General features: G+C 34.9%; 3 protein-coding genes, 1 long non-coding RNA gene and 1 other non-coding gene across 5 annotated transcripts; 3 read left to right on the top strand and 2 right to left on the bottom strand.

Annotated features, from left to right (window-relative positions):
• Positions 1–3033: 3033 nt before the first annotated feature.
• On the top strand, positions 3034–4861 carry LOC148699066 (uncharacterized). Its single transcript, XR_015953409.1, has 3 exons — positions 3034–3680; positions 4227–4303; positions 4743–4861. It is a non-coding gene; the product is annotated as an uncharacterized LOC148699066 (long non-coding RNA).
• Positions 4862–10603: 5742 nt separating this feature from the next.
• Positions 10604–12948, top strand: LOC137719732 (putative F-box/FBD/LRR-repeat protein At4g03220). The gene is made up of 3 exons (XM_068458765.2): positions 10604–11766; positions 12224–12412; positions 12564–12948. The coding sequence occupies exons 1-3, from the start codon at positions 10702–10704 to the stop codon at positions 12912–12914; spliced, it is 1605 nt and encodes a 534-aa protein (XP_068314866.2). The 5' UTR covers positions 10604–10701; the 3' UTR covers positions 12915–12948.
• A 3043-nt stretch (positions 12949–15991) lies between these two features.
• On the bottom strand, positions 15992–16124 carry LOC137721626 (small nucleolar RNA snoR138). Its single transcript, XR_011066696.1, has one exon. It is a non-coding gene; the product is annotated as a small nucleolar RNA snoR138 (small nucleolar RNA).
• A 1536-nt stretch (positions 16125–17660) lies between these two features.
• On the top strand, positions 17661–20161 carry LOC137719731 (putative F-box/FBD/LRR-repeat protein At4g03220). The gene is made up of 3 exons (XM_068458764.2): positions 17661–18692; positions 19526–19714; positions 19805–20161. The coding sequence occupies exons 1-3, from the start codon at positions 17661–17663 to the stop codon at positions 20159–20161; spliced, it is 1578 nt and encodes a 525-aa protein (XP_068314865.2).
• A 134-nt stretch (positions 20162–20295) lies between these two features.
• Positions 20296–22960, bottom strand: LOC137720901 (protein RETARDED ROOT GROWTH-LIKE). The gene is made up of 7 exons (XM_068460023.2): positions 22449–22960; positions 22149–22260; positions 21786–21945; positions 21290–21438; positions 21050–21201; positions 20703–20817; positions 20296–20600 (listed from the first exon to the last, which is right to left on the bottom strand). Exons 1-7 carry the CDS (start codon positions 22832–22834, stop codon positions 20460–20462), a joined length of 1215 nt encoding a protein of 404 aa, XP_068316124.1. The 5' UTR covers positions 22835–22960; the 3' UTR covers positions 20296–20459.
• Between the last annotated feature and the right edge of the window lie 1115 nt (positions 22961–24075).

The raw sequence follows: 24075 nt of genomic DNA, 5'->3' as shown, positions 1-24075 counted from the left end.
AAAAACAAAATGAAAAACAAAAGAAAAAGACAGAGACAAAAGACCACCTACAACGTTAGATTAATGACTATATATATGTAAGAAAACTACATATCTTCTTTTAGTGATTATATTATGTGATCATGTTTCTCTCACACTGCTTATATTTTGCAAAAGAAAAGAACACGCAGATGATAAAAGTCTATAAACTAATTAAACACATAGTATTTATAGTGGCATATAGATAAAGCATACGTATATCTATTAATTAAAATTTAAACAACCTATTAATAAAAGTATTTATAGTGGCATATAGATAAAGCATACGTATATCTATTAATTAAAATTTAAACAACCTATTAATAAAAGTCTTATTTGTCAATTAAAAAAGAGTGAAAAGACAATTTAATTTTTTATCACAAATAAAATCATGGACACTAATGCAATTTCAAACAAGTTAAATTTGGATGTTATTTCAAATCTCACTCATGTTAGCTCAATGACTACTAGTCACTTGCCATATTAGCTCTTTCTTAGTGTTTAACTTTATTTTTTATTTTTTTTATTTTGTATTTTTTTTAATCTACTTATTTTAGATATTGTTGTTGTTTTTTTTTTTTATTAAAATCTATTTTGAAATATAATGACTGTAATCACCCATGGTCCCACTACATGATTTTTTTTTTCTTTTTGCATTCTAACTAAAAAGAGTAATTTGAATATTATGAAAGTTTCACCATTTTTGTCTCCTATTACAAAAGTCACATATGTACAAAAAATGATGAAAACCTTGCAAAAAGGCGCGCAGAACCTACTTCTTCAAGCGCACAAAAACAGAAAAAAAAGAAAAAAAAAAAAGGAGACAAAATACATAGCCTACCACTTTAGTTTAAAGACTACGAACCTCTTGCCAATGAGTGCATTTGTGCTCATCACCTTATTTATAACAGTTAGATAAGTTTGAATTTTGAAATATGTGCTTATCATCTCGAAATTCAAACTCATATAACAGTGATAAAAAGGATGATGATCATACATCACACTAAATGATGATGTGCAAAAATGCTCCTCTTGGCAATTAGCTCTGTTTTTATCGTTTACAATTTTTTTTTTCATTTTACATGTTTTAGACATGAGTAATGCTAGAAAGATAAAATTTCAAACCAACTTTACAAACCAAATTATGTACCACCAATAAGAAATAAGCACGTTAATCAACATTTAAACAAAAAATTGAGATAAAAAAAAAAAAAAAAAAGTTTGTAGAAGTGGGAAAATTGGCAGTGATTACAATTTGTAAAAGGAGCAATTGATACTACCCACTCTGCTTCAGCGACGGATAACTGCTTCGATGTTCACTTGGATTGTTAAAAATCTTGTAGAAATAAATTTGAAACCCCTCATACCTTAAATTGTAGACGGCGACACGGTACGGTTCGATGGCGTTCGTACGAAAACAGCTCACCAAAATTAGAAGACCTAGAACCTAGCCGCTTAACACTTGAAATTGATTTGTTGGTTTCGAAGTTCGGATAAGTGTGGGAATTCGCTTTGCTGATTTGAGGGTTTTAGGTTTTCTTCGATTTATTGGTTTGAGGTTTCGAATATTTGTTCTGTTAATTGTGAGCAACAAAGTTAAAGGGGACAATGTTTTGCCAGATGAGGCGAAGAGGCGGAAGGGAAGAAGCGGTGAAGATCCACGTGTCACCATTGTGCTCTCCGTTTGACAGCAAAGCAAAGGTGGCAAACTTGAAATAACAACAAAAAAATCGGGGTAAAAAGGGAAGCACACTGTTAATGAACAGTAACTGTGTGTTGAGTTTTAGTATATGTATAACTAGTCATTGTGCTCGTGCGTTGCTGTGAGTTCAAAAGTGTATGGATAAAATTTGTAGAAAGTTTTATAGACATGTATGTGTATTCATTGTATTTACAGCAAGGAACGAACATACATGAATAAGAGATGGTTCAGTGTTGATCTGGTAATGGAGTGATTGTAACAAACAATGTAGTTGTAATTCAAAGGGTAAAGTTGTGCTGTAGAGTGAAAAAATCTGAAATGTCTAACTACAACAAAGCAAGTTTGTGAATTTAGCAGACACGGGAATCAGGCACAAAAGAAATAACTTTCACCGTGGAAAAGACAGCAAATAAATGTATTTAGAATTGTCAGGGGAGGAAGCCAAACACAAAATCCCTTTTAGCCAGCAAAGCCTCAACAAACAGCCACAACTAACCGCAAAACCAAACCGTTAACAGTTTCGTTCAAATCAACACAAATCCGAAATAAAAAATGACATACAGCTGTTATAGAATCTACCTGAGTTCAATAGAATTTGTTTGACGGTCATCTGAAGGCAAGCCATGCCCATATTGGATTGAAAAGTCGCCGGAAAGTCGGTCACAACTCTGCAATCGCATACTGAAAAAGGAGGGGAATACTCTGAAAACAGGGCAAACAATGACAATCCAACAAAACCAAAGTTTTAATTAAATGAAGCATAATTCAGTTTGAATTTCATAATTTATTTCTTTCATTTTTTGACCAATCAGACAAACCGTCATCGGAGAAAGATCCAACACGGAAAAAAAAAAAAAACTTATAATCCCGTGTCTACTTATCGACATAAACTATAATGTATATTAATCATCAAATATCTTATTAAAATGCCAAAAATGCCCTTTTGTTTCATTCACAATCAAAATCCAAAAAATTCAAAAAAAACAAGGACAAACTGGTCAAAAACCATATCTCAACAAAAAAACTGTATTGGAAAACAAATAAATAAAAAAAAAGGAAAAAGAAAAAAGGGACAAAAACGTAAAAAAAAAAACTTAACAGAAACCGTATTGAAACAAAACATGATAATTAAATTTAAAAAAATCATGATAATTATCCTCTAAAAGGTTAGCAGTTATGGAGAGGAGAGATAGACAAAAGATAATGGCAACAAAAACAAATTAAAACAAATAGAAAAAGGAGATAATCTAAACTAATTAAAATGGCAAAACCCTTCACAAGGGGAGAGGATGAAGGTGGCGTCATTTTTTGAAACTGCTATGAGCAGTTACGTTTGGGTTATATCTTTCACATGACACAAAAATTGACTCATCTCAGTCTATCGGATATTCAGTTTTTTATTTTGTTTACCCCTTCTCTTTTGTGTTCTTGGCGTTTGATTTCATATTATCGGGAATTAATTGCTTTTGTTAATCCATTTTTTTGTCTACTTTTCCCATCTATCTTGAGTTTTGATTTTGAAATATACACAAACCTATTGCAGGGAGCGGACAAAAAGGTTGACAAAGACGAGCTTATTCATGAGTTTTCATTAACAGCCTGCCTGTTATCTAGCAGCAAGGTCCCAAGTCCCCACTTTGCAACCTCAGCAAGTAATCAGAATCAAGCAAGTGGTGAAAATCCTTTTCTACTGTTGAACATAAATACTCATCACTCTGACTCTGCAATGGTTTTTAGATTTTTCAGGGTTTATCCAGCGTTTTATTTTACCTGATTTTACATTTGGGTTTCATTCTTCGTTGATTTTGATTGTGTTGTTTTTGGACTACACCAAGGACTTTGTGGAAAGACTCGCTATGGAGATGCAGACCCAGACCATGCGGCACGTTAGATAAAAATTTGACGATGTTTCGAAGAACACGTGCATATCTAAAGGCTTTCCATCTATGAATATTTACTGGTAATTAGTGTTTGCAGATTGCCTCTTCCAACTAACCATGTCTGTTTCCTGTAATCGCCTTAATATCTCCCTAATCACCTTTGTTTCTTATTTTTTTGAATGATATCTATAAATTATAGGGAATGCCCTGTCTGCACCAATTCCATGTATCCAACCCATCAAGTCCTTTTTCTCTAACCTTCTCCAAATTTGAATTTCAACTGAAGTGAGGTTTTGTTTGAGTATTGGTAATTTGTTGCTTGCATTTTTGATCATATTGGTCGTTTTATTCTATTGGTAATTCATTGTTTGATTGGTTTTGTTGCTTTCTTCTGCGTTTGAACTCATATTCGCTAATCTACCAATTTTATTTGGGTGCTAAACTGCCTCTGTTACTCAAGGTTATTGTACTTTTAGTTAGATTGTTCTGTAATTTTCATTGACAATGCCTTCAATTCTCCTCTCATCTTAATTAAGTTATATAGTTTGAATTTATGCATTTTAAATCTTCCCTTTTATCTGGACTATGGTTAATAGTTATTTATATTTATCCGTCTCTTCTTGCAGGAAAGAAAAAAGGCGGATGCTTGCTTTTACTGCATTGCACACACATGAATATGACTGCAAAATTAGTCACTACCAAGGTAAAAGACCATCAGTGTTTCTTTATTCCTGTACCGTACACACGCATGCATATATATGTTATTTATTTATTTATTTAAGCTTTTCAATTCTTTTATCAAACATCAATAACAATGTTGAAGTTATATATTATTATTGCATCTTTCTTCTTCATGATAATTTTCATCACTTTCTTTCCACATTATCCCACTTAATCATCTTTCTTTATAAAAAGTTTCAATAGTGAGATGCAAATTTGAAAAGAATATTGTAAGGGTAAGTACAGTAGCATGGAGTTTCATTTTCTTATGAACCATCAACATAAAAATAATATATATATAAAAAAAAAAAGAATAAGTAGCATGGAATTTTATCTACCAAGATATGAAAAGAGATTAAGTATCGTGGAGTTTCCTTTTTCTTATGAATCAAATCCCGGTTGTGTATATTACGCAAATGCAGGACAAGTTGCTTCTAAGTTCTAATAATGGTATTGGTGACTGGTGGAGATCATATTATTGTTATGAAGTGTCTACGGTTAAGATGTGATTGCCAAAAGTTGATGTTGTTGCCTTGCTTCTTAGTTTAATAGTAGATGCTTATAGATGCATGTTTTTGTATTCTATCAAACATAGAGTAAATTTTCTTTTATTCTTGGTTTGGATTAAATGTAATACAAGTGTATATATGATTTTTATTTTATTTAAAATGTACTACTATTACATCCTTATTTACTAATGTATTATTGCATAAGAGTAAAAACTACTGCAAAGTAACTTCTCAACGTTGTCCAACACAATACTAAAATAAATTCTCTTAATATTGTATTTCTAAGTCTAATCCTAAGGTAAACCTTGAGTTGAAATCCGGTTGTGCTAAGATTTTGAGGAAATTGTGTGATTGTTGTGAACTATTTGTACCCAAAATACAGGAAAAGAAAGGAAATTTAAGTTATTAAAGTAGAATTCTAATTAATGGTAGAAAATGATACATAGTGCATGTCCTTCGAGGATAATAAAAAGGCCCTTCTAAATAGAATATGTCGATTCAACATATATAACTTAGGAGCGCGTAGTGACCGTAATGGCGTTTCGCACACGCAAGAGCACGTGTAAAAAGGCTAGATGCTTTTGGTTCTTTTTTAGTAACATATTCCTTGGTTCCAGAGTTAGTGCTTACTACTTCTAATCAAAAGGGGAAAAAAAAACGCATGTTGAAGGTATCTATTAAAAAGATAGGAGGAATGATGGGTGTTAGCATCTCACAAGTTCGTTGGAAAAATGAGTTAGTCATCCAAAATCCAAAACTTTGGATAAGCAAATAAGAAAACAACTAAAGCAACCTATTTTAGGGGCGCGTAGCGCCCGTAATGAAAAAATACCTCTTGCATATGCTCACGCACTTGCGGAGAGGCTAGTGACTTTATATATGTGAGCAAACTACATATCTTCTTTTAGTGACTAGGTAATGCCCTAAGTGATCATGTTTCTCTCGTACTGCTTATTTTTATGCAAAAGTAAAGAACACGGTGATAATAAAAATCTATAAACTAAACGCATATTATTTATAGGGAGACTTTGGATGCGGTCCTTAGCTATGAATATTCTTTAACTGAAACCTTGTTGGTTTTCAATTTTTGATCCAAGTCCCTGAAATTAATGTGATAATTTATTTCTATGTACGTTACTATATTTTTTAAATTAAAAATTGAAATTAATAGTTGTTTATATTAATGAGATTTTAAATAAAAAAATCATAATTTGTGGGATTAAAAATATAAATATACTATTGTGTGTGTGTGTGTGTGTGTGTGTGTATAAACATGGGTACATTAATCAAAATTAACCAAAAAATTATTGTATCAAAACATGGGTACATTCTTCAAAATAAATAAAAAATAAAAAAATAAAAAAAGATATTAGGCTTAATAAAATTAGTAAATTTCTTCGATTAAACTTAACATGGATACATTCTCAAATCAAAGAAAAAAGAATGTACCCATATAAGTTTAAAAATGGATTAGGAAAAAAATTGAATAAATTTTATATAAAAAAAGGGGTACATTTTACATATAACAAATTGGAATATTTAAGAATGAGTACATTTTAAGATTAAAAATTAAAAAAAAAAAATTACATGAATGGTACATATAATTAGCATGGGTACATTTAGCAAAATTAAAAATGGGTACAAATACAAATAAAACTTTATAAAATATGGGCACAAAAAGTAAAACTAAAAAGAATATGGGTACAAATTAAAACTAAAAAGAAAATTGGTACAAATTAAAAAAGGGTTGCAAATTAAAAATGGGTACAAACTAAAAATAAAAATATATGATAAAAACTTTAGCCATAAATATAAATATACTAATTGTAACAGTTTTAACATTAAATGAATATATTTAGAAATAAAAAATATTTTATTATAGAAATAATTAATGATGTTATTAATACCAAGGACCTTGATCAAAAATTGAAAAGGAATAAGGTTTGAATCAATGGAGTAGCAAAAGGAAGGATGAGAACCTAATTTCTCCTTATTTATATATATGGGTATAAGTATTTTGTCATTTTTTTAACAACGATATTATCTACACTAAGGGGGATGAAGAGTGGGTAAAGCTACTTGGATGATTGGAGTTTTATAATTTTATTATAGGCCAACAGAACCATGCGCATTTTTAAGGGTGTTTTTCTCCACATTTGAAGTCATGGTTTCGATCTTGTATCTTTGAAAATCGCTTCCGGAGCTGGGGTTGAGGTTTAGCTGTGGTATCAAACCATTGAAAGTGCGTTCAAACCATTGAAAGTGCTTTCAAACTATTGAAGGTGCGCACATTACCCGCAAGAGTTGGGAGCACTTTATTCTGTCACCAACAATGCCCAACTCTTCCCACTCTTTAATCGAACAACGGAATTCGAACAATGTGTCGTTTCAAACTTTCAACAGCTGTCCCGAAACCCTTTTTATTATCTTTTGATATAATTAAGAATACTCTTTCAGTTGTCCCTTTTATACTATTTGGCTTCATTGTTATATGGTTGTCAACTTTAGATTTTGCAATTTAATTGATGTGGAACCATGCTTCAAGGTTATATACATATGAAGAAGCGTTCATGTGTGGAACGTTTTGGTTTAATTAATTTAATGAGCCCACCCAATCCGATTTTATTGGAGAAACTTTTGGTCAGGAAAATTATTTCACTCTTTTCACAACGACAATATACATTTCTTCTTATTACATAATTTGCGTACGTACAAAAATGGTGCGTACGTGAATTTTTTTCTTCTGAAACCTAATGAGAGAAGGGTAATTTGGATATTAAGAACTCTTCACCCTTTTGCCTTCTCGGTAGTGAATAATGAAAGAGAAGAAGTATTTATACTTCTCATTACATTGCTTGGAATTGAAGCTACCCTTCTAACATGTAACTAACTGCTGATGTGGCACTGCTGACGTGACAGTCCTATACATGAAATATCCAAGGATGGGATTTGGATCTCATCCGGATCCAAATTGTGAAGATTTTAGGGATTCTCACATCTTAGCCGTTCATCGTATATCATGCGATCAGAAATTATTTGACTTTTTATTTATTTAAAATTAAACACAAATAATACCTGATAAAAACCGATCGTACGATGTACGATGAACGGTTAGGATGTGGAGATCCTAGATCCGGAGAGGATCCTCTTCCCCAAGGATGTACCAAGTTCACCATGGGCTGATGCACCAACTAAAGTTTAATTGGTTTCAGCTTCAAAAAAGTTCCGTTTTAGAATAATATGTATTCTTTCTTCGTCCTAGGAGGCCGTCAGAAATATTTTTATCCTTCTTTAGGTCTGGTGCGCGAAGGAAAAACTAATATGAAGTGAAGTTTACGGAGAGTTTGTACCGACAATTATTCTTAATTAATGAATAAAGATTTGTACCCCTCAATTATTAGAATTTTGAGATATTTTCCATTTTAATTTTTGAGTTCAACGTTTTGGTTTTGATACTTAAAAAACTGGGCACAAATCAGAAAGTACACAAAATTCACCACTACAATCACTGTCAACATAAAAAATACATTATCCAGCCGCCCTCGATGTATATCGTTAAGTAACCACCCCTATTACTTTTCAGTGATTCCCGTAATGGCGATTCCAATCAGCAACGAAACCATAGCTGTTGAAGTACTTTCCAGTGATTCCGGAGCTGGGGTTGAGGTTGAGCTGTGGATTCAAACTACTGCGCACACATCACATGCAAGATTCTGGAGCACTTCATTCTCTCACCAACAGTGCCAAACTCTTCCCAATCTTTAATCAAACAAAGCAGTTCGAACAATGTATCGTTTCAACTGTCCCAAAACCATCATTACCGATTCCGGACCATCTGGACCATCAACCCCCTCCTCTTTTACGGAGGATTCGTTTTTCCCTTTTTCTTTTTACATAATTAATAAAACTCTTTCAATTGTCCCTTTTCAAAGGTGCGGTGCAACTTTTACAATCTTTGGCTTGTTATATGGCTGTCAACATTTGATTTCTCAGTTTGGCTGATGTGGATTGAGTCATATCTTGAAAGAAACATGATGGTTGATGGTTAGGTGAAGCTCAGTTTTATGTGGACGTTGAGTGTATTGTGTTCTATGAACCTACTCTGTTCATTATCAATTACTTCTGGATAATCCTGTTAGAGTCGCGGTGTAAACCGTTAAGGTTGATGTTTTTCTTTGTTTAACTTTTTTCCTACCCTCTAAGCTCCCCTTGTAACAAAAAAATTAAAAGAATTTCCACTCCTTTTTTTCACTACTCTATTTTTGTAGTCTTTGAATTGAATAAAGGAAAAATTAGTATCTGGTCCCTAGTTACTAATGTTCATTGACTGATACCTTATTAGTTTTCAAATTTTGATTGAAGTTCCTAGCATTAATGTGATAATGAATTTACATGTTTATTACATTTTTTTTTTAAATAAAAATTAATAATTGATTTAGGATTTTAATACTCACACTTCTATTAACTCCTAATTAATTTTCAATTCAAACATTTAAAAAAATAATAATAAATTAGAATAAGTTTGTACCCATTGGTTTTTTTATAAAAAGATTCTAAATTTTTGAATCTTAAATGTACCCATTCATATAATTTTCAATTTTTTTAATCTTAAATGTACCCATTCTTAAATATACCAATTTGTTATATGTAAAATGTACCATTTTTAAAATATAAAATGTACAAAATTTTTATATAAAATTTACCCAATTTTTTAATATAAAATCCATTCAAAATATTTTCCATTTTTTAACTTATATGGGTACATTCTCTTTTCGATGATTTGAGAATGTATCTATGTCAAGTTTAATCGAAGAAATTTACTAATGTTATTAAGCCTAATATCTTCATCTTCTTTTTTTTTCCCTTTTTGTGTGTGTTTTGAAGAATGTATCCATGTTTTGGTACAATAATTTTTTTTTTTTGTTAACTTTGATGAATGTACCCAAATACACACACACACACACAATTAATAGAGAGTATCATTTATATTTTATTATTTTTAATCCCACAAATTTTGGGTTATATTTAAAATCTTATTAATATAAACAAATACAAATTTTAATTTTTAATTTTTAATTTAAAAAATATAGTAACTTATATTATTACATTAATGTCAGGGACTTCGATAAAAAACTAAAAACAAACAAGGTTTCAGTCAAAGAATATTGATAGTCAGGGACCGCATCCAAAGTGTCTCTTGAATAAATAACAAAAAAGAAAAGATATGAGAACATTGACACAAGGAAACAAAAGAGAAACGGAGTCCAACATATATAGTTTGCCACATTATTGCAATGAGAATATTGACCAACTTGACACAAGGAAAAATACCAATCTTATGTCCACGCTCATCAGATTATGAGAAGCTCAAATCATAATTACATAAAGTGAAACTGTATGAGAAGTGTAACTGTGTTTCCTCTGAAGGCAAATAAGGATATTGCAAGTCTGAACACAACAAGAGACAAATTGACAGGGGCAGTCCGGTAGCGTCCGAAATAACAATAATCTTCGAAACTATCGTCTAAGAAACCGTCCAGGGCAACTTCTTCATATGAATGGATGTCGAACGTAACGCTTGGTCTGGGTGGATATCGACCGTCTAGTAATTAATTAGGGCATGTCAAGCCGGACATATGACATATGGGACCGAACTCACCAATTTGCGGCACGCGAGTCTTTTAGACTTCTGGGCCTTTGACTTGTATTTTTTAATATTGGCCTAATAAAAGAGAAGAAAACGTGAAGGAAGTTGATGTACAACGCGAGGCAAAGTCTCAAACCCTAATCTAACCCTTCTCGTTTCCTTCTCAAAGAATTTTATTCCTCTGTTGGTTAATCTTCAAAGAAGACAATTTGGTTATCCAAAACCATGGAAACAAGAGCTCAAGGAAGGAAAAGGCTTACCAAGGAAGGAGAGTTACACACTGAGGGAAGCAGTAGCGACCGAATCAGTAATCTTCCGGAAGATGTATTGCATCACATGATCTCTTTTCTACCCATCCAATCCATCGCACAAACAAGTATTTTATCAAAAAGGTGGAGTCATCTATGGGCATCCCTTCCTATCCTAGACTTCTCAGATTTAAAACAACGAGAAGTGGAATTCGTAAACACAGTACTGAGGCACCGTGATGAAAACTCCAATATAAAGGTTTTTAGGGTTAAAGGTGATCTGAGTTCTTCTTGTTTGTATAATTGTATTGATCAGGCGGTGAAGTATAGAGTTGAAAAACTTAAACTTGATGTCTCTTTAACTGACAAGTATTTTTTCGGTGACAAATGTGGTTTGCTAAGTTTGTTTAACTGTGATTCATTGAGGAGTCTCAAATTGGCAGCCAGATATAGTTCATATGCTTGGCAAAAACCACTTTCAAGCCAACAGTTCCCGATTTCATTATCTTATTATGTTGTGGCTACCAGTGGTGTGCACACACTTCGCACATTGTGTCTAACTAGTATGAAGTTTCTGGACAGTACTTCGGAGCTGGATTTATTCTCTGCTTCTTCTTTCCCTTCTCTTGAGAAATTACGTTTAGAAAATTGTATTGGCATCACTCATCTCAAAATTACTTGTCCAAAGATCAAAGATGTACACATTGTCAGAATGTTTCTCAACTGCCTGGACATTTCGGGAATGAGACTAGAGAGTTTGGAAATCACACATGCTTTCGAAGGATACCTTCAAGGAAGTCGGGTCAACATTTTAGCCCCAAATCTGCAAAGTTTCTATTGGGGGTCAATCTCTAGTACTGAGGAAAGCTCAATCACCAGCTTTCCCACCCTAAAAACATGTCACCTAGTTTGTTCGCAGGCAATAATGGATATGAGCATGGCACAGACAGCAATCGTTATGAGCATGGCGAAAACAATAGTCAATCTTCTTTGCAGTTCTTCGCAGGTCCAAAACCTTTGCATTGTTGATGGCTATCTCCGGGTTAGTTTTCCTTCATGTTTCTTCTTTACTAGTTTGGAGAGACCTGTGCATTGTTAAAAAAGAAAAACCTTTACTTTACTAACAATGGTATAGATGTCAGTTCATTATTTGAGAGTCTCATATACTATGTAATTATTGTTTAGAAATGTCATATTGTTGCACATTATCTACATTCTGTAAGCAAGCAACCAGTGTTTTGCGTTTTCAAGGTTTGCTACCTACCCATTGAGGCTAGGGTATGCCATACTAACCCATGGGCTTAGGGCGTGCTTAATTTGACCTCAATAAGTGGTGATAATGATCTCTTATCCACTCGACTTATCTACCATACAACCAATGATTTTAATCCCCTGCTTAGTTATAAACCTACTTTACCAAGCTTGGCAGCAAGCAACTAGTCATATATGTGGCAATGTTTTTAGGTTGTGTATTAATGCGGGTTATTTTATTTTTACAGATTTTATCCAGAATTTATTTTGAAGGCGGTTTACCATACTCATTTATGGAACTCAAGACGTTGCAAATTTTCGTTGATTGTTTGAACAAAGCAGTCATCCCAGGTTTAGCATGCCTATTCAAGACTTCTCGTATACTTCATACTCTCAGTATTTACATATGGCACAGAGTTCTGGTAAATGATTCAACTGTAAGTTTTGGCAACACTTCTCTTTCAACGCTCGTTCTCTTCTTTTTATCCTTTGGTTCTCCTTTGCTTATTCACTTTTAAAGGGAACGTTAAAAATCAATCCTGTTACAGTTTATATATCACTAACATGCCCTTTAAAATTAAATTTCAGAACTGGCAAAAAATTTTGTTGGACGATGCGGATTGCACCGAAGAGCGATACTGGGAAAATGAAGCTCAGAATATGAGTCACTTCCTACGTCACTTAAAGGTGGTGAACATTCATCATTACCCCTATGTGATCGATGAAAATGTGATTACGTTTGCAAAGTTTTTGCTTCAACATGGAGAGGGCTTGCAAGAAATGCTTTTTAATGTACGAGACTCGAAAGTTTGGGAGGATAAAATCAGTTTGCTGAAGGAGTTGCCCTGGGCAAATGGTGATGTCAAAATCTCATTTTCTGTAAGTGGTGCTAATTTTCCAGATACTTATGACAGAGTAAGGGTCAATTACTACGAGTAAGGTTCAATTAGTTTTGCTTTTCCATGACTTAAGGTTCGGATTGAATGTAAAATTATTCAGTATCAACTTTTTAGTTTTGAGTTGGACTATATTTCAATCCACATTGTGAAACTTCTTTGGTTAATTTATGGATACCATTATTTACAAACTTGACGCTAGGAAAATACCAATATTAGGTTCACATCTCCAATGCACAGAAAAAATCGGGGTTAAAAGATATATTTAACTCCAGTTTAATTGTTAAATTGTACATAACATCTACACCAAGATCTGTGGAGAAAGTAGGAGAACTAAGAGAAGTTGATGAGTGAAAAATGAAGAGAGAACCTGTGATAGTCCTGCCTCCTTGTTTAGGATGATCCTCATCATTACACGTTTTAACTTCTTTTTCTTCTTCGACAAAGCTTCCCTTCAAACTATGGAAAAGCGTCTGTAAAATCGGTTGTATATATTTTATCATCACTCATACATCAGTCTGTCATCATTTGTGCACCACAAGTGCTCGCTGTACGCTATGTCATGGAGTTGTAGAGGAGAAATTCTTATTTTCACCAGATTGGGAGGTTATTGGGTACCACATAGGTCAGCTCTCTCACAGTGGGGCGCGCGTATGCATTCGGATTCACCTCACAGCGATAGCGTGAGGGAGCTGTTATGTACATGGCAGTTCTAGCCAAGAATTTTTCGATCGTGATCACCAGGCATGGATAGGGTTGCCACATACGTCTTCTCTCACAGTGGAGTGCAGCCTGCATTAGGGTTCCCCCACAGTGTGAGGGAGCTGTCCGACATTGCAACCTCTGCCCAAGATTTCTCTCGTGTTGTGTGAAGTAATCAAGGTGACACATGGCACCAACAGAAAAGGAAAAATACTCTAAACAGGAATTGAACTGTGGACTTATACCCAATTGAAAGTTCGCACAGCCACAGGTCTCCTTAATTACCGTACTATCCGGTGCTTGTACTGCAGTAGTTGGAAGCACTTTATATTGTCACTGACGATGTGTCGTTTTCAAAGCATTACTGAATGCACAAAACGGTTTATTTTCTTACATAATTCAAAAAAAATTTCTCGTAACTATTGATATAGGAATTACACATATCAGATTATAAGATAACTCTAATCATATAAAACAATATTGGTATGAGAAGAGTAAGAAGCAACAAATTAAATTGGAAAAGAAGAAGAAATTTGTGGGGGGGGGGGGGGGGGGAGGGGGGGGTGGTTTGGTTTGGTCAGTAAAAACATACAAAGTGTTTGGGTTAATATTTAACTTTGGGCTTAAAGGGAATGAAGCCCAAAAGAGCTCAATAGAGAAGATTTTACTCGAGGCCCAGAGTCAAGCCCATATACCTTTCATCCCTCTTTCAGTACCTAACCCTTTAGAATTACAACAAAGAAATTGCAAGACATTCAACCTTGCCCGACAAGGTGAAATCTTGCCCGCATCTCTTTGTTTTGTCTTTCAATCAATAGATCTATTGGTATAATGTATTCCCCAATACATATTCAAGTCATTTCTAGTGTTTTGGTAATCCAAAGTTCCATCAGTTCCCAGATCTGGTTCATGTAGTGGTTCTATGGTCATAAGAAGATTAAAAGTGATTAAAACTAATGACTTGATCTTGATCTCCGCCCTTTAAGCATACATGATAAAGAACTAAAAGTCATTGATCTCGAGGCACATAAAAGAACTTAATGTAGACTTAACCCATCTACGACAATTCTTTGATAACAAGAAGTCAAAATAACTTGTGGCGCAAGTAATTGGCTTAAATACACTTGTTCTACATCTGCCATACAGAGATGGCAGTGGCACGCCTTAGCACGTAGTTAGTTTTGATTGCGAGCCTCAAAGCCTACACCTAAGGCCCCACAAAGGCACTTTTCAGAACTAACTTTGTCCTTCTCTTGCAGCATCTTAGCAAGCCGGAGCCCGACAATCAACCAAAGTGCCAACTCCTCGGGAAGCTGTGTGCTCGAGCCAATGACCCCTCTCCGCAAGATTTCCTGCCCAAACACAAAGGTTATGACGTTTCATGACGGCAAAGCCTTTCTAGACTTCATGCGACACAATTTTGAGGAGGAGGAGTGGGGTATGGTTTGGTCAATAAAAATATACAAAGGTTACGACGTTTCATGACGGCAAAGCCTTTCCAGACTTCATGCAGCACAGTTTTTTGTTTTGTTTTGTTAAACAGAGGCTAATAGCCCGAAAGAAGGGGAATTACAAAATAATGTCACGAGGTCGAGATGCCCAAGTGGTATAAGCCAAAAGAATTTGTTTACAAGAAAGAGCTTGCTCAAAATAGACCGGAAGTAAAAGAGAGATGGGTTGGCCAATTCACCAACGACAAAATTCATCCGAAGATAGATATATCGAATACTACAATATTCCTAGTCACGTTTTAACATCTCACTTAATTTGAAATAATCTTTGACATTGTGAGCTAAGAAACCTCGATTGTTACTATCATCAGGATGGTTATCGTTGATTCCTAGTGTTTGGTATGGGTGGATGTCGAGTTACGACTTGTCAAGCTCAATATATGTGATATCCTTGTTCCAGTAGTTTGAGGAAAGTGCTGGAAAGTAATTTGTAGTTGCGCAAATTAGGTGGTCATGTTTTATTTTCACGGTTATATTTTTAGAGACATGCTCGACCCACTCCGTTGTCTTATTTCCCCACCCACGTTATATATACACCCACTATTAAAAGTAAAAAAAAATTAAAATGTTATTTTCCCACCCACTATTATTCCTAAAATAACCCTATATATAATTAGAGATAAATTTATCTTAAAAAAAGAATATAAATGAATAATATTACTCTCTTCTAAAAGCCAGGAAAAAAATAAAAACCGTTTCCTTTCCAAATTCCAACTTGAGTGGGAATGAAGAATTTTGGGTTTTCATTCGTTGCTTTTCCCCTTTTGTTTTCTTTTTCATATGCATTTCCCCTTTCTAAATTCTAAGGGCTCATCCAAGGAAAAGTTCAGAAATGAAGATACAGGAATATATATATTTGTTTTCAAAGTTCACTTCGGTTTCAAAATTAAAATAATTAACTGAAACCAAATGTTCAAAAACGAACCAAGGATGAAGCAATGGAGTTCATCACCATCAAAAGGCTTTGAAACAATGTGTGCCCAGTATGAAGCAAATGGTGTGAGATTTGTGTTTCACCTTCTGGTTATTCGATGGGTAATTAATTATATTCAACAATACTGTAGAAAGGAAAAGAGGGAAACGATTATTCAAGAAAAACTCATTAAAAAATAAATCTACCCTTGCCTAATGAAACAAATTGCACCCTAACCTAATGCAAATTCGAATAAAAAGTCACGCGATGCTTCAATTGTACGATGCCGACAAATCATGATGACCCACATAAAATTATCTTTTACCTTTTCGACGGAAACATAATCATCTACTTCTTCCATAGAAACATCATCTTCTAAATTCATTCTTTTTGCTCTCTCCGAATGATTTTGCTTTCTTTGAATGAAAGGAGATGGGAATGATGAGTTAGGGTTTAAGGGAGACAAATTTTCTAAACATAGTGTGAGAGTTATCATGCCCAAACTTTTCTTTTTTCTTTTCTCTAAAAAAAAGTAATGCAAAAGAGGGTAACGAAGGGAGTATTTATCAAATATAGCCAAAAATTAACCCTTAATTTCAAAAATGTCACTTTTTATAAAAACTTTCAAATATATCCAAAATTCCACCTAAAGACAAAAACACCCTCAAATTTAACAATAAAATAAATTAAAGGCTTTTAGCCAAAATGGTTCGTGACATTGACATAACTCCTTAATTGGTCCTTAACAATTAATGATAAATCAATAGTAGTGTTCTTGAATTTGTCTATCGTAAATCATTTTAGTCTTTCTTTGAATTTGTCCATCGTGATCGTTTTAGTTTTTTTCATGAAAAATCTGTCAATTACTCTGTTAGTGTGTTGATATGACGCCACGTGGGTCTCACAAATACAATTATATAACGACATGTGGATTAACTTTAAAAACTATTTTTATATTTAAAACTAAAAATGATATTAGTAAGAAAAAAGGCATTGAAGGCATGATTGAAATTATGCTTCTCCCACTTGTAGTAACCACGACAACGCTTAATGTCGGTGATGAGGGGGTCGAAGGGTATAGGGTTATGGTGGTGGAGTGTAGAAGCGAAGATGAGTTGGATCGAAGCTTGAGGCGATGATAGTTAAAAAGCCTTTAATTTATTTAATTTTTAAATTTGAGGGTATTTTTGTCTATTTAAGTGAAATTTTGGATATATTTGAATTTTTTTTATAAAAAGTAACATTTTTGAAATTAAGGATTAATTTCCTTATTAGTCATTTTACAAATGAACAAATTTGTAATTAAAAAATTCATAAAAAAGTGGATGGGAAGATAAGACATTGGGGTGGGAATAACACCTCTCTATTTTTATTATAGTCTTTCGGAGGAACATAGTGGTAAAGATATAGGTTTTCTTATCCTTCGTTATTTTTTATTTTAGGGCAAATATCCTTGTGAATTTGGATTGGGAGCTTTCGTTGTTCAACTAGGATTGACTTGTTTACTGTTATTCAAATATTAATAACATAAATAAGAAAACGTGGAGAGTAAACGGCAAAGTAGGTCTAAAACCCTAACCTAACGTTCTTCGTTTCCTCCTCAAAGAAAAATTTTTCCCCAATCGGTTAATCTTCAAAGAAGACAATTTCGTTATCCAAAACCATGGAAGCAAGAGCTAAAGGGGGAAGGCTTCCCGAGGAAGAAGAGTTACACACTGAAGGAAGCAGTAGCAACCGAATCAGTAGTCTTCCGGATGATATATTGCATCACATACTCTCCCTTCTACCCGTCGGATCCACTGCACAAACCAGTGTTTTGTCTAGACAATGGAATCATTTATGGGCTTCCCTTCCTATCCTAGACTTCTCCGATGTTAAAGGTGGAGCAGTGGAATTCATAAGCAAAGTACTGAGACACCGCCACGAAAACTCCAATTTAAAGGTTTTTAGGGCTAAAGGATATCTGAGTTCTTCTTGTTTGTATTCTTGTATTGATCGGGTGGTGAAGTATAGGGTTGAAGAACTTGCACTCGACGTCTCCTTAACTGACAAGTATTTTTCCGGTGACGCATTCGGTTTGCCTAGTTTGTTCAAGTGTGATTCGTTGAGGAGCCTCACATTAGCCACCTATAAAAATCCATATTATTCGCCATCAATTCCAAAACCATACTTTGGTCTTTTATTATCTTCTAATGCTGTGGCTAAAAGTGGTCTGCACCAACTTCACACATTGTCTCTAACTCGTGTGGAGTTTTTGGATAGTGCTTTGGAGCTGGATTTATTTTCTGCTTCTTCATTACCTTCTCTTGAGAAATTAAGTATTACAAATTGTGAAGGCATCGCTCATCTCAAAATTACTTGTCCAAACATCAAAGATGTACACATTGTCAAGATGTTTCTTAGCAGCCTGCACATCTCCGGAATGAGACTAGAGAATTTGGAAATCAAACACTCTTTTGAAGTAATGGTTAATGGAAATCGGGTCAAAATTTTTGCCCCGAATCTGAAAACTTTCTGGTGGCAACATGACTACGGTACGGAGGAAAGTTTTGCTCCGAGCTTTCCCATCCTGAGAGCATGTCACCTGGCTTGTTTCGGTAAAGTAGTCGATGTGACCATGGCGAAGCCAACAGTCAATCTTCTTTGTGGATCTTCGCAGGTTCAGAAGCTTTGCATTTATGATAGCTATCTCCGGGTTAGTTTTCCAAAATTTATGCATGTTTTCTTGTTTACTTAGAGGTGCTGTGCAGTTCATCTACAAGTAGTGAACTGATCTCATGACATCAAACATGCATTGTTTTGTTTGTTTTCAGAAAACAAAATGCATTACTACTCGGTAGATTTCCTCCTCCAATCCATAAACGTTTTGAGAGAGACTTGCAATATATTGTTTGGAAATTTCAGAGATTATAGCGTTCGGAATTCTTACTATCCTATAAGATATTTGGAAAATTTTGAAGTAACTTTTCTAATTATACACTATTACACTTACTCGTATTTAGAGAGAAGCAAATATGGGGGACCGCGTTCATTAAGTCGGACACCCATAATTATATATGAAAGCTAAATAATTTAACACACATTTTCTCACCTCGTACACACACTTTAGTTTTGTACCCGTTTAGATTAAACAGTTAAAGGAAAATCAACACAGTCAAAACTAAAAGGGTGTGCTTAAAGTAAAAAATGGTGTGTTGAATTGAAATCACTGCCTATATGAAACATCCATGTATGGTTAAACAACTTTTCATCTGTTTTTATCTTATGTCTACATTTGACTTCTATGGATTCAGGATCTGTCTCTTTGTAATGCTTTTTAACTCAAAACCTACATTCAAAATGGAAAATTTATAGTCTCTTTGCAAAGTAAGAGTAAGATTGCTTACGATAAACGCTCTCCCGTCTTCGACCATCGCAAAGCGGAGAGCCTTATTGGTTTGAGGTCGCTCACGATGATGTATTATATAAGTTATTTAGTGTTTTTGTTTTGGTCATTAAGTACAGTCGATCAATTGTTCATTTATGCAGATTCTATCGGATATTTATTTTGAAGGCGGTCTACCGTACTCATTCATGAACCTTAAGACATTGCAAATTTTTATTAGGGTTTTCAACAAAGATGTCATCCCAGGTATAACATGCCTCTTCAAGAGCTCTCCCAAACTACATACTCTGAGTATTTACACAATGAACACATATCTCGAAACTTATTTACCGGTAAGTTTCCGCACTCTGGTTTTGTTCGTCGATCGATTTATAGTTCAGTTTATATCTTTACTATCAATTTCGCTCAAATTTTGAATTCAGACATGGCACAACATTTTGCTGGACGATGCCGGTTGCACTGAAGAGCAATTCTGGGAAAGTCAAGCTCAAATTTTGAGTCACTTCCTAGGTCACTTGAAGGTAGTGAATATTCATGATTACTCACATAGAATCAATGAGAATGTGATTAAGTTTGCAAGGTTTTTGCTTGAACACGGAAGGAGCTTGCAAGAAATCATTCTTCATTCCCGACACCCGAGCAGGAAGGAGAAAATCGGTTCAGTGCTCGAGGGGTTCCCTCGAGCATCTGCTGGTGTCAAAATCTCGGTTGCTTTGGCTACTCTTGCTAAATTTTCCGATGCGTGCGACAGAGCGAAATCGAATTTTTTTCCTTTTTGATAAATAGTGAAACGACGATACGCTTTGCAGTTTTGAATTATTTTGTTTTCCCATGACTTAAGGTTTCGATAAATTCATCATTGTATAGAACTTTCTTGGATTGTGGATGCCAACTGACATGAGGAAAACAGCAATACAAAATCTATGATTTATTTATCAGATCATAAGATCAATTCAAGTCGTAATTACACAATTCAACTAAGCAGAAAACAACAAATTTGAGGGGGGCTGTAAGATATACAGTGACCAGGACATTGTATAGGGGCACATTCGACTTCGTGCATCATCGATCCTGGGGCTAAAGCGAAGCAAGTGCCGACCTGTGGACAATGTCGTAAAGGGAGAGAAGAATTTCAGCACCTATTAACGCAATGATGAGCCATTCCAAGAAATCTGACTTCCTGTTTTGAAGAATTTCCTGAAGAAAACGAATATTGTGCTGCAACGAAGAAAACAAGATGTCAGCACAACATCCACAGCAGTTGAAAAGTAGTTCACCAGATTTAGTAAACCAGTATTGAGAATAATTTGTTTCGTGTACCTCCACAAACTTCAACTTAAAATCAAGACTTGCAAATCTCTGAGTCAACTCAAATTCATCCCTGAGATATTCCCATATCTGTGCATATTTGGCATCCTTCCAGGCAATATCCGATCTGTAAAGTCAATCAATTTTTCATTAGTTGGATTAAACATGTCAAGAAACTAAAACCTTCTAAGATGGGTGAAAAAGAATAGCAGAAAGGGTTTTTTGTCTTCTGATTCATTACTTTTCCTGTCAATCATAACCATACATGCAGATAACATTATGCCCGTCTTACGGAGGATCACTGTTATCCAAAACCAAATTTCAGATTGGTAACTGCAGTATGGATTTAAAATTATTACCTCTCAAAAAGTCCGAGCTTAAGAATCACATCAGCAAGATTAGAATTTGCCTTTCCCACTAACTGAAACAGTTTCTTCCTCTTCATTTTAAACTTCCCAGTAGTTTCCATTTCACGATTAATGTCCGTAAACTCGGCAACCATTCCATCAACCTAAAAGAAGAAACAGAGTTCTGAGATAAATCATCAAGTTACGTTTTCACAAAGTTGAAGTTCCCAAGATTATGCACAGCAGATATACCTGGCGCACATAGTAATCAAGCGCAATACTTTGACCTAGAACACTACCAATAGTACGGATTCCATCAACATTCAAGTACTGCAACATTATGTAATCTAATCCACCTTCCATCCATGTGTGCAGAGTGGGGTTCTCTCTCACCTCATACTCTGATTTCATAACAAAATAAAAGTTCAGATGTGAAAACTATCCCAAAAATTGTAATCCACAACCACTGGAGCAGCAATAATGAAGCAGAAAACAGAAAATTTTACTTTGCAACGTTAAAAATTAATGAAGGTCGCAGTCCAACAATATTGATTGACCGAGAAATAAAAAATAAAAAAAAAAACAATTGAGCCCAGCATGAATACTCAGTCAATAAAACACTTTCTTAGCTATAACACAACATGGAATGTCTGTGCACAGAACAGAAAGATTAACGAAATGAATCAGATAGTGCAGAATTCATAAACTTCTTATCTGAAAGGATATAATTTTGTTTATACAGTCTCACCATCCTTTCTCATTTCAGGCAGCGATCCTGATGCGTGTTTTTCCACGATTTTCAAATACCCATCAATATCTTTTTCACGGACATTGAACAAGACAATGGAGCCATACTGAAAGACTACCATGTAGCAACAGTCACTCCCACTTAAACTAAGGCCCAAACCCTGAAACATAGAAACTGCATTCAACTTATAGCATCATTTTTTTGGGGCAAATACAGAAAGTGTAGGTAAAATGCAGGAAGCGGTAAAAGGTACAAGATTATCCCATCTGTAGAAAGGGTCTTATTATCCCTTTCTTTGTTAAGAAAAGAAACCAAATCAGAGCCGAAATCACTGGAAATCAAAGAAAAATGCAGCAAACTTACATCGTTAGAATCGGAAAGCTCCCCGAACTTAAAAACAACATAATTAGTCATTCGCGATGTAGGTGGGATGAAATTCAGCCTGTTCTGCTCTACCAAGCTTCTTAAATCGACACTACATTTGACAAAGATACTTGCAAATTATAAAAACCAAGTAGAATCACAGAATTCACACTCTGATCCTAAACAATATGAACACTAAACTAGTGAAATCCTCTGCCTTTTCATTCCCAAACATTTCTGGGACAATTTCGAAACAAAAAGTTACTAAATTCAAAAAAATGAAAGATCCGAAAACAGAACCTGGTGGAGAAGAAGTATGCTCGGACAGGAATCGAGGGCTTGGAGTCTTCGTCCACAGGGGCTTTGTGGCCATCGCCGACCTCCGAGCACGAAACCGGCTCGTTCCACTCCAATGTATCGGCATGCGGGACCGACGAAACGCAGCGCACGACGGCGAGGCCAAAATTGGAGGCGACGCCGTGGTTTCTGAGAATCGAAGAGCATGAGGAAATTGTTATCGAGTGGAGGTTCAGCGTTTTGGAAATGGAAGGAGCGTGGGGATGAGCTAGGGTTAGGATTGCACTGACGGTGACGCGAGGCGTAGACGGTGAGTAGGAAGAAGAGAAGTATGATAAGGAGGGAAAGAGACGCGCCGCCTTGAGGTGGGCGTCTATGGCGCGCCGCATTTTGGTTTCGGGGTTTTGGGGGTTTTGGAGAAGAAGACTGAGTTGCGAGTTGCTCCTGAGTTACTGCTGGCTACTCGTGGGGTTTATCCATGGACAATTTTTAAGTACGATTTTCCCACATGGGAAAAACGATATGTTTATAATTTATCTATTATAATTAATACATATATTCATATAATTTATACTAATTATTTGAGACGGTGATTGTACTAATTGTAAATATAAGAGCTAAACCTCTAATATATAACGTTTTTGGTTTACTCACATAATTTGTATACTATTGAGATGATGGTTGTAATAAATAATTGTAAATATAAAAGCTAAATCTCTAATATATAACGTTTTTGGTTTACTCACATAATTTGTATACTATTGAGACGATGGTTGTAATAAATAATTGTAAATATAAAAGCTAAATCTCTAATATATAACGTTTTTGGTTTACAAAAAAAATTATAAAAAAAAAAGAGGATAAAATATTACTAAAGCAAATTAGGGTTATAATCAGCTTGAAACAGTTCGAAATCACATTGAAAGAAAAAGAGTTGAACTTGGAACCTATATTGCAAAATGTGAATGCTCTGAACTAACTAAATTACAAGTCTTTTACTAATAAGTTTATGTTCAATTTATTTATTATTCCATGTTTTATTTTTCTGACCAATTAAGAAATTTTATTAAGATTTTATTGGTATATTCTAAAATGTTTTTTGTTATATTTATTTAATGAAAAACGCTAAAGACACTCTCTTAAAGTGGAACTTTTTATAGACTATTTACCATCTCACAGTTTATGTGACATCCCACATCGCCTAGGGGGAGTGATCCTTAAATATATATTCTCATCTCTACCTAGCACGAGGCCTTTTGGGAGCTCACTGGCTTCGGGTTCCGTAGGAACTCCGAAGTTAAGCGAGAAGGGGGCTTAAGCAATCCCATGATGGGTGACCCAATGGGAAGTTGCTCGTGAGTTCCCAAAAACAAAACCGTGAGGGAATGGTAAACCCAAAGCGGACAATATCGTGCTACGGTGGTGGAACAGGCCCGGGAAGTGATTCGCCCCGGGCCGGGATGTGACAATTTGGTATCAGAGCCTAACCCTGGTCGCGAATGTGCCGACGAGGACGTTGGGCCCCTAAGGGGGGTGGATTGTGACATCTCACATCGCCCAGGGGAGTGATCCTTAAATATATATTCTCATCCCTACCTAGCACGAGGCCTTTTGAGAGCTCACTGGCTTC

Source organism: Pyrus communis, chromosome 1 (assembly GCF_041283825.1).
Source record: "Pyrus communis isolate YQ-2024b chromosome 1, ASM4128382v1, whole genome shotgun sequence".
Lineage (NCBI taxonomy): Eukaryota > Viridiplantae > Streptophyta > Magnoliopsida > Rosales > Rosaceae > Pyrus > Pyrus communis.
This window is presented reverse-complemented; position numbering and strand designations above follow the sequence as displayed.

Coding starts and splice junctions, on each gene's coding strand:
- LOC137719732 (XM_068458765.2), top strand. CDS start 10,702: ATGGAAACAAGAGCTCAAGGAAGGAAAAGGCTTACCAAGGAAGGAGAG. Junction 11,767..12,223: donor TTGTTGATGGCTATCTCCGG/GTTAGTTTTCCT, acceptor TTATTTTTACAG/ATTTTATCCAGAATTTATTT. Junction 12,413..12,563: donor TTCTGGTAAATGATTCAACT/GTAAGTTTTGGC, acceptor ATTAAATTTCAG/AACTGGCAAAAAATTTTGTT.
- LOC137719731 (XM_068458764.2), top strand. CDS start 17,661: ATGGAAGCAAGAGCTAAAGGGGGAAGGCTTCCCGAGGAAGAAGAGTTA. Junction 18,693..19,525: donor TTTATGATAGCTATCTCCGG/GTTAGTTTTCCA, acceptor TCATTTATGCAG/ATTCTATCGGATATTTATTT. Junction 19,715..19,804: donor ATCTCGAAACTTATTTACCG/GTAAGTTTCCGC, acceptor TTTTGAATTCAG/ACATGGCACAACATTTTGCT.
- LOC137720901 (XM_068460023.2), bottom strand. CDS start 22,834: ATGCGGCGCGCCATAGACGCCCACCTCAAGGCGGCGCGTCTCTTTCCC. Junction 22,261..22,448: donor GCATACTTCTTCTCCACCAG/GTTCTGTTTTCG, acceptor TGTCAAATGTAG/TGTCGATTTAAGAAGCTTGG. Junction 21,202..21,289: donor TTGATTACTATGTGCGCCAG/GTATATCTGCTG, acceptor TTCTTCTTTTAG/GTTGATGGAATGGTTGCCGA.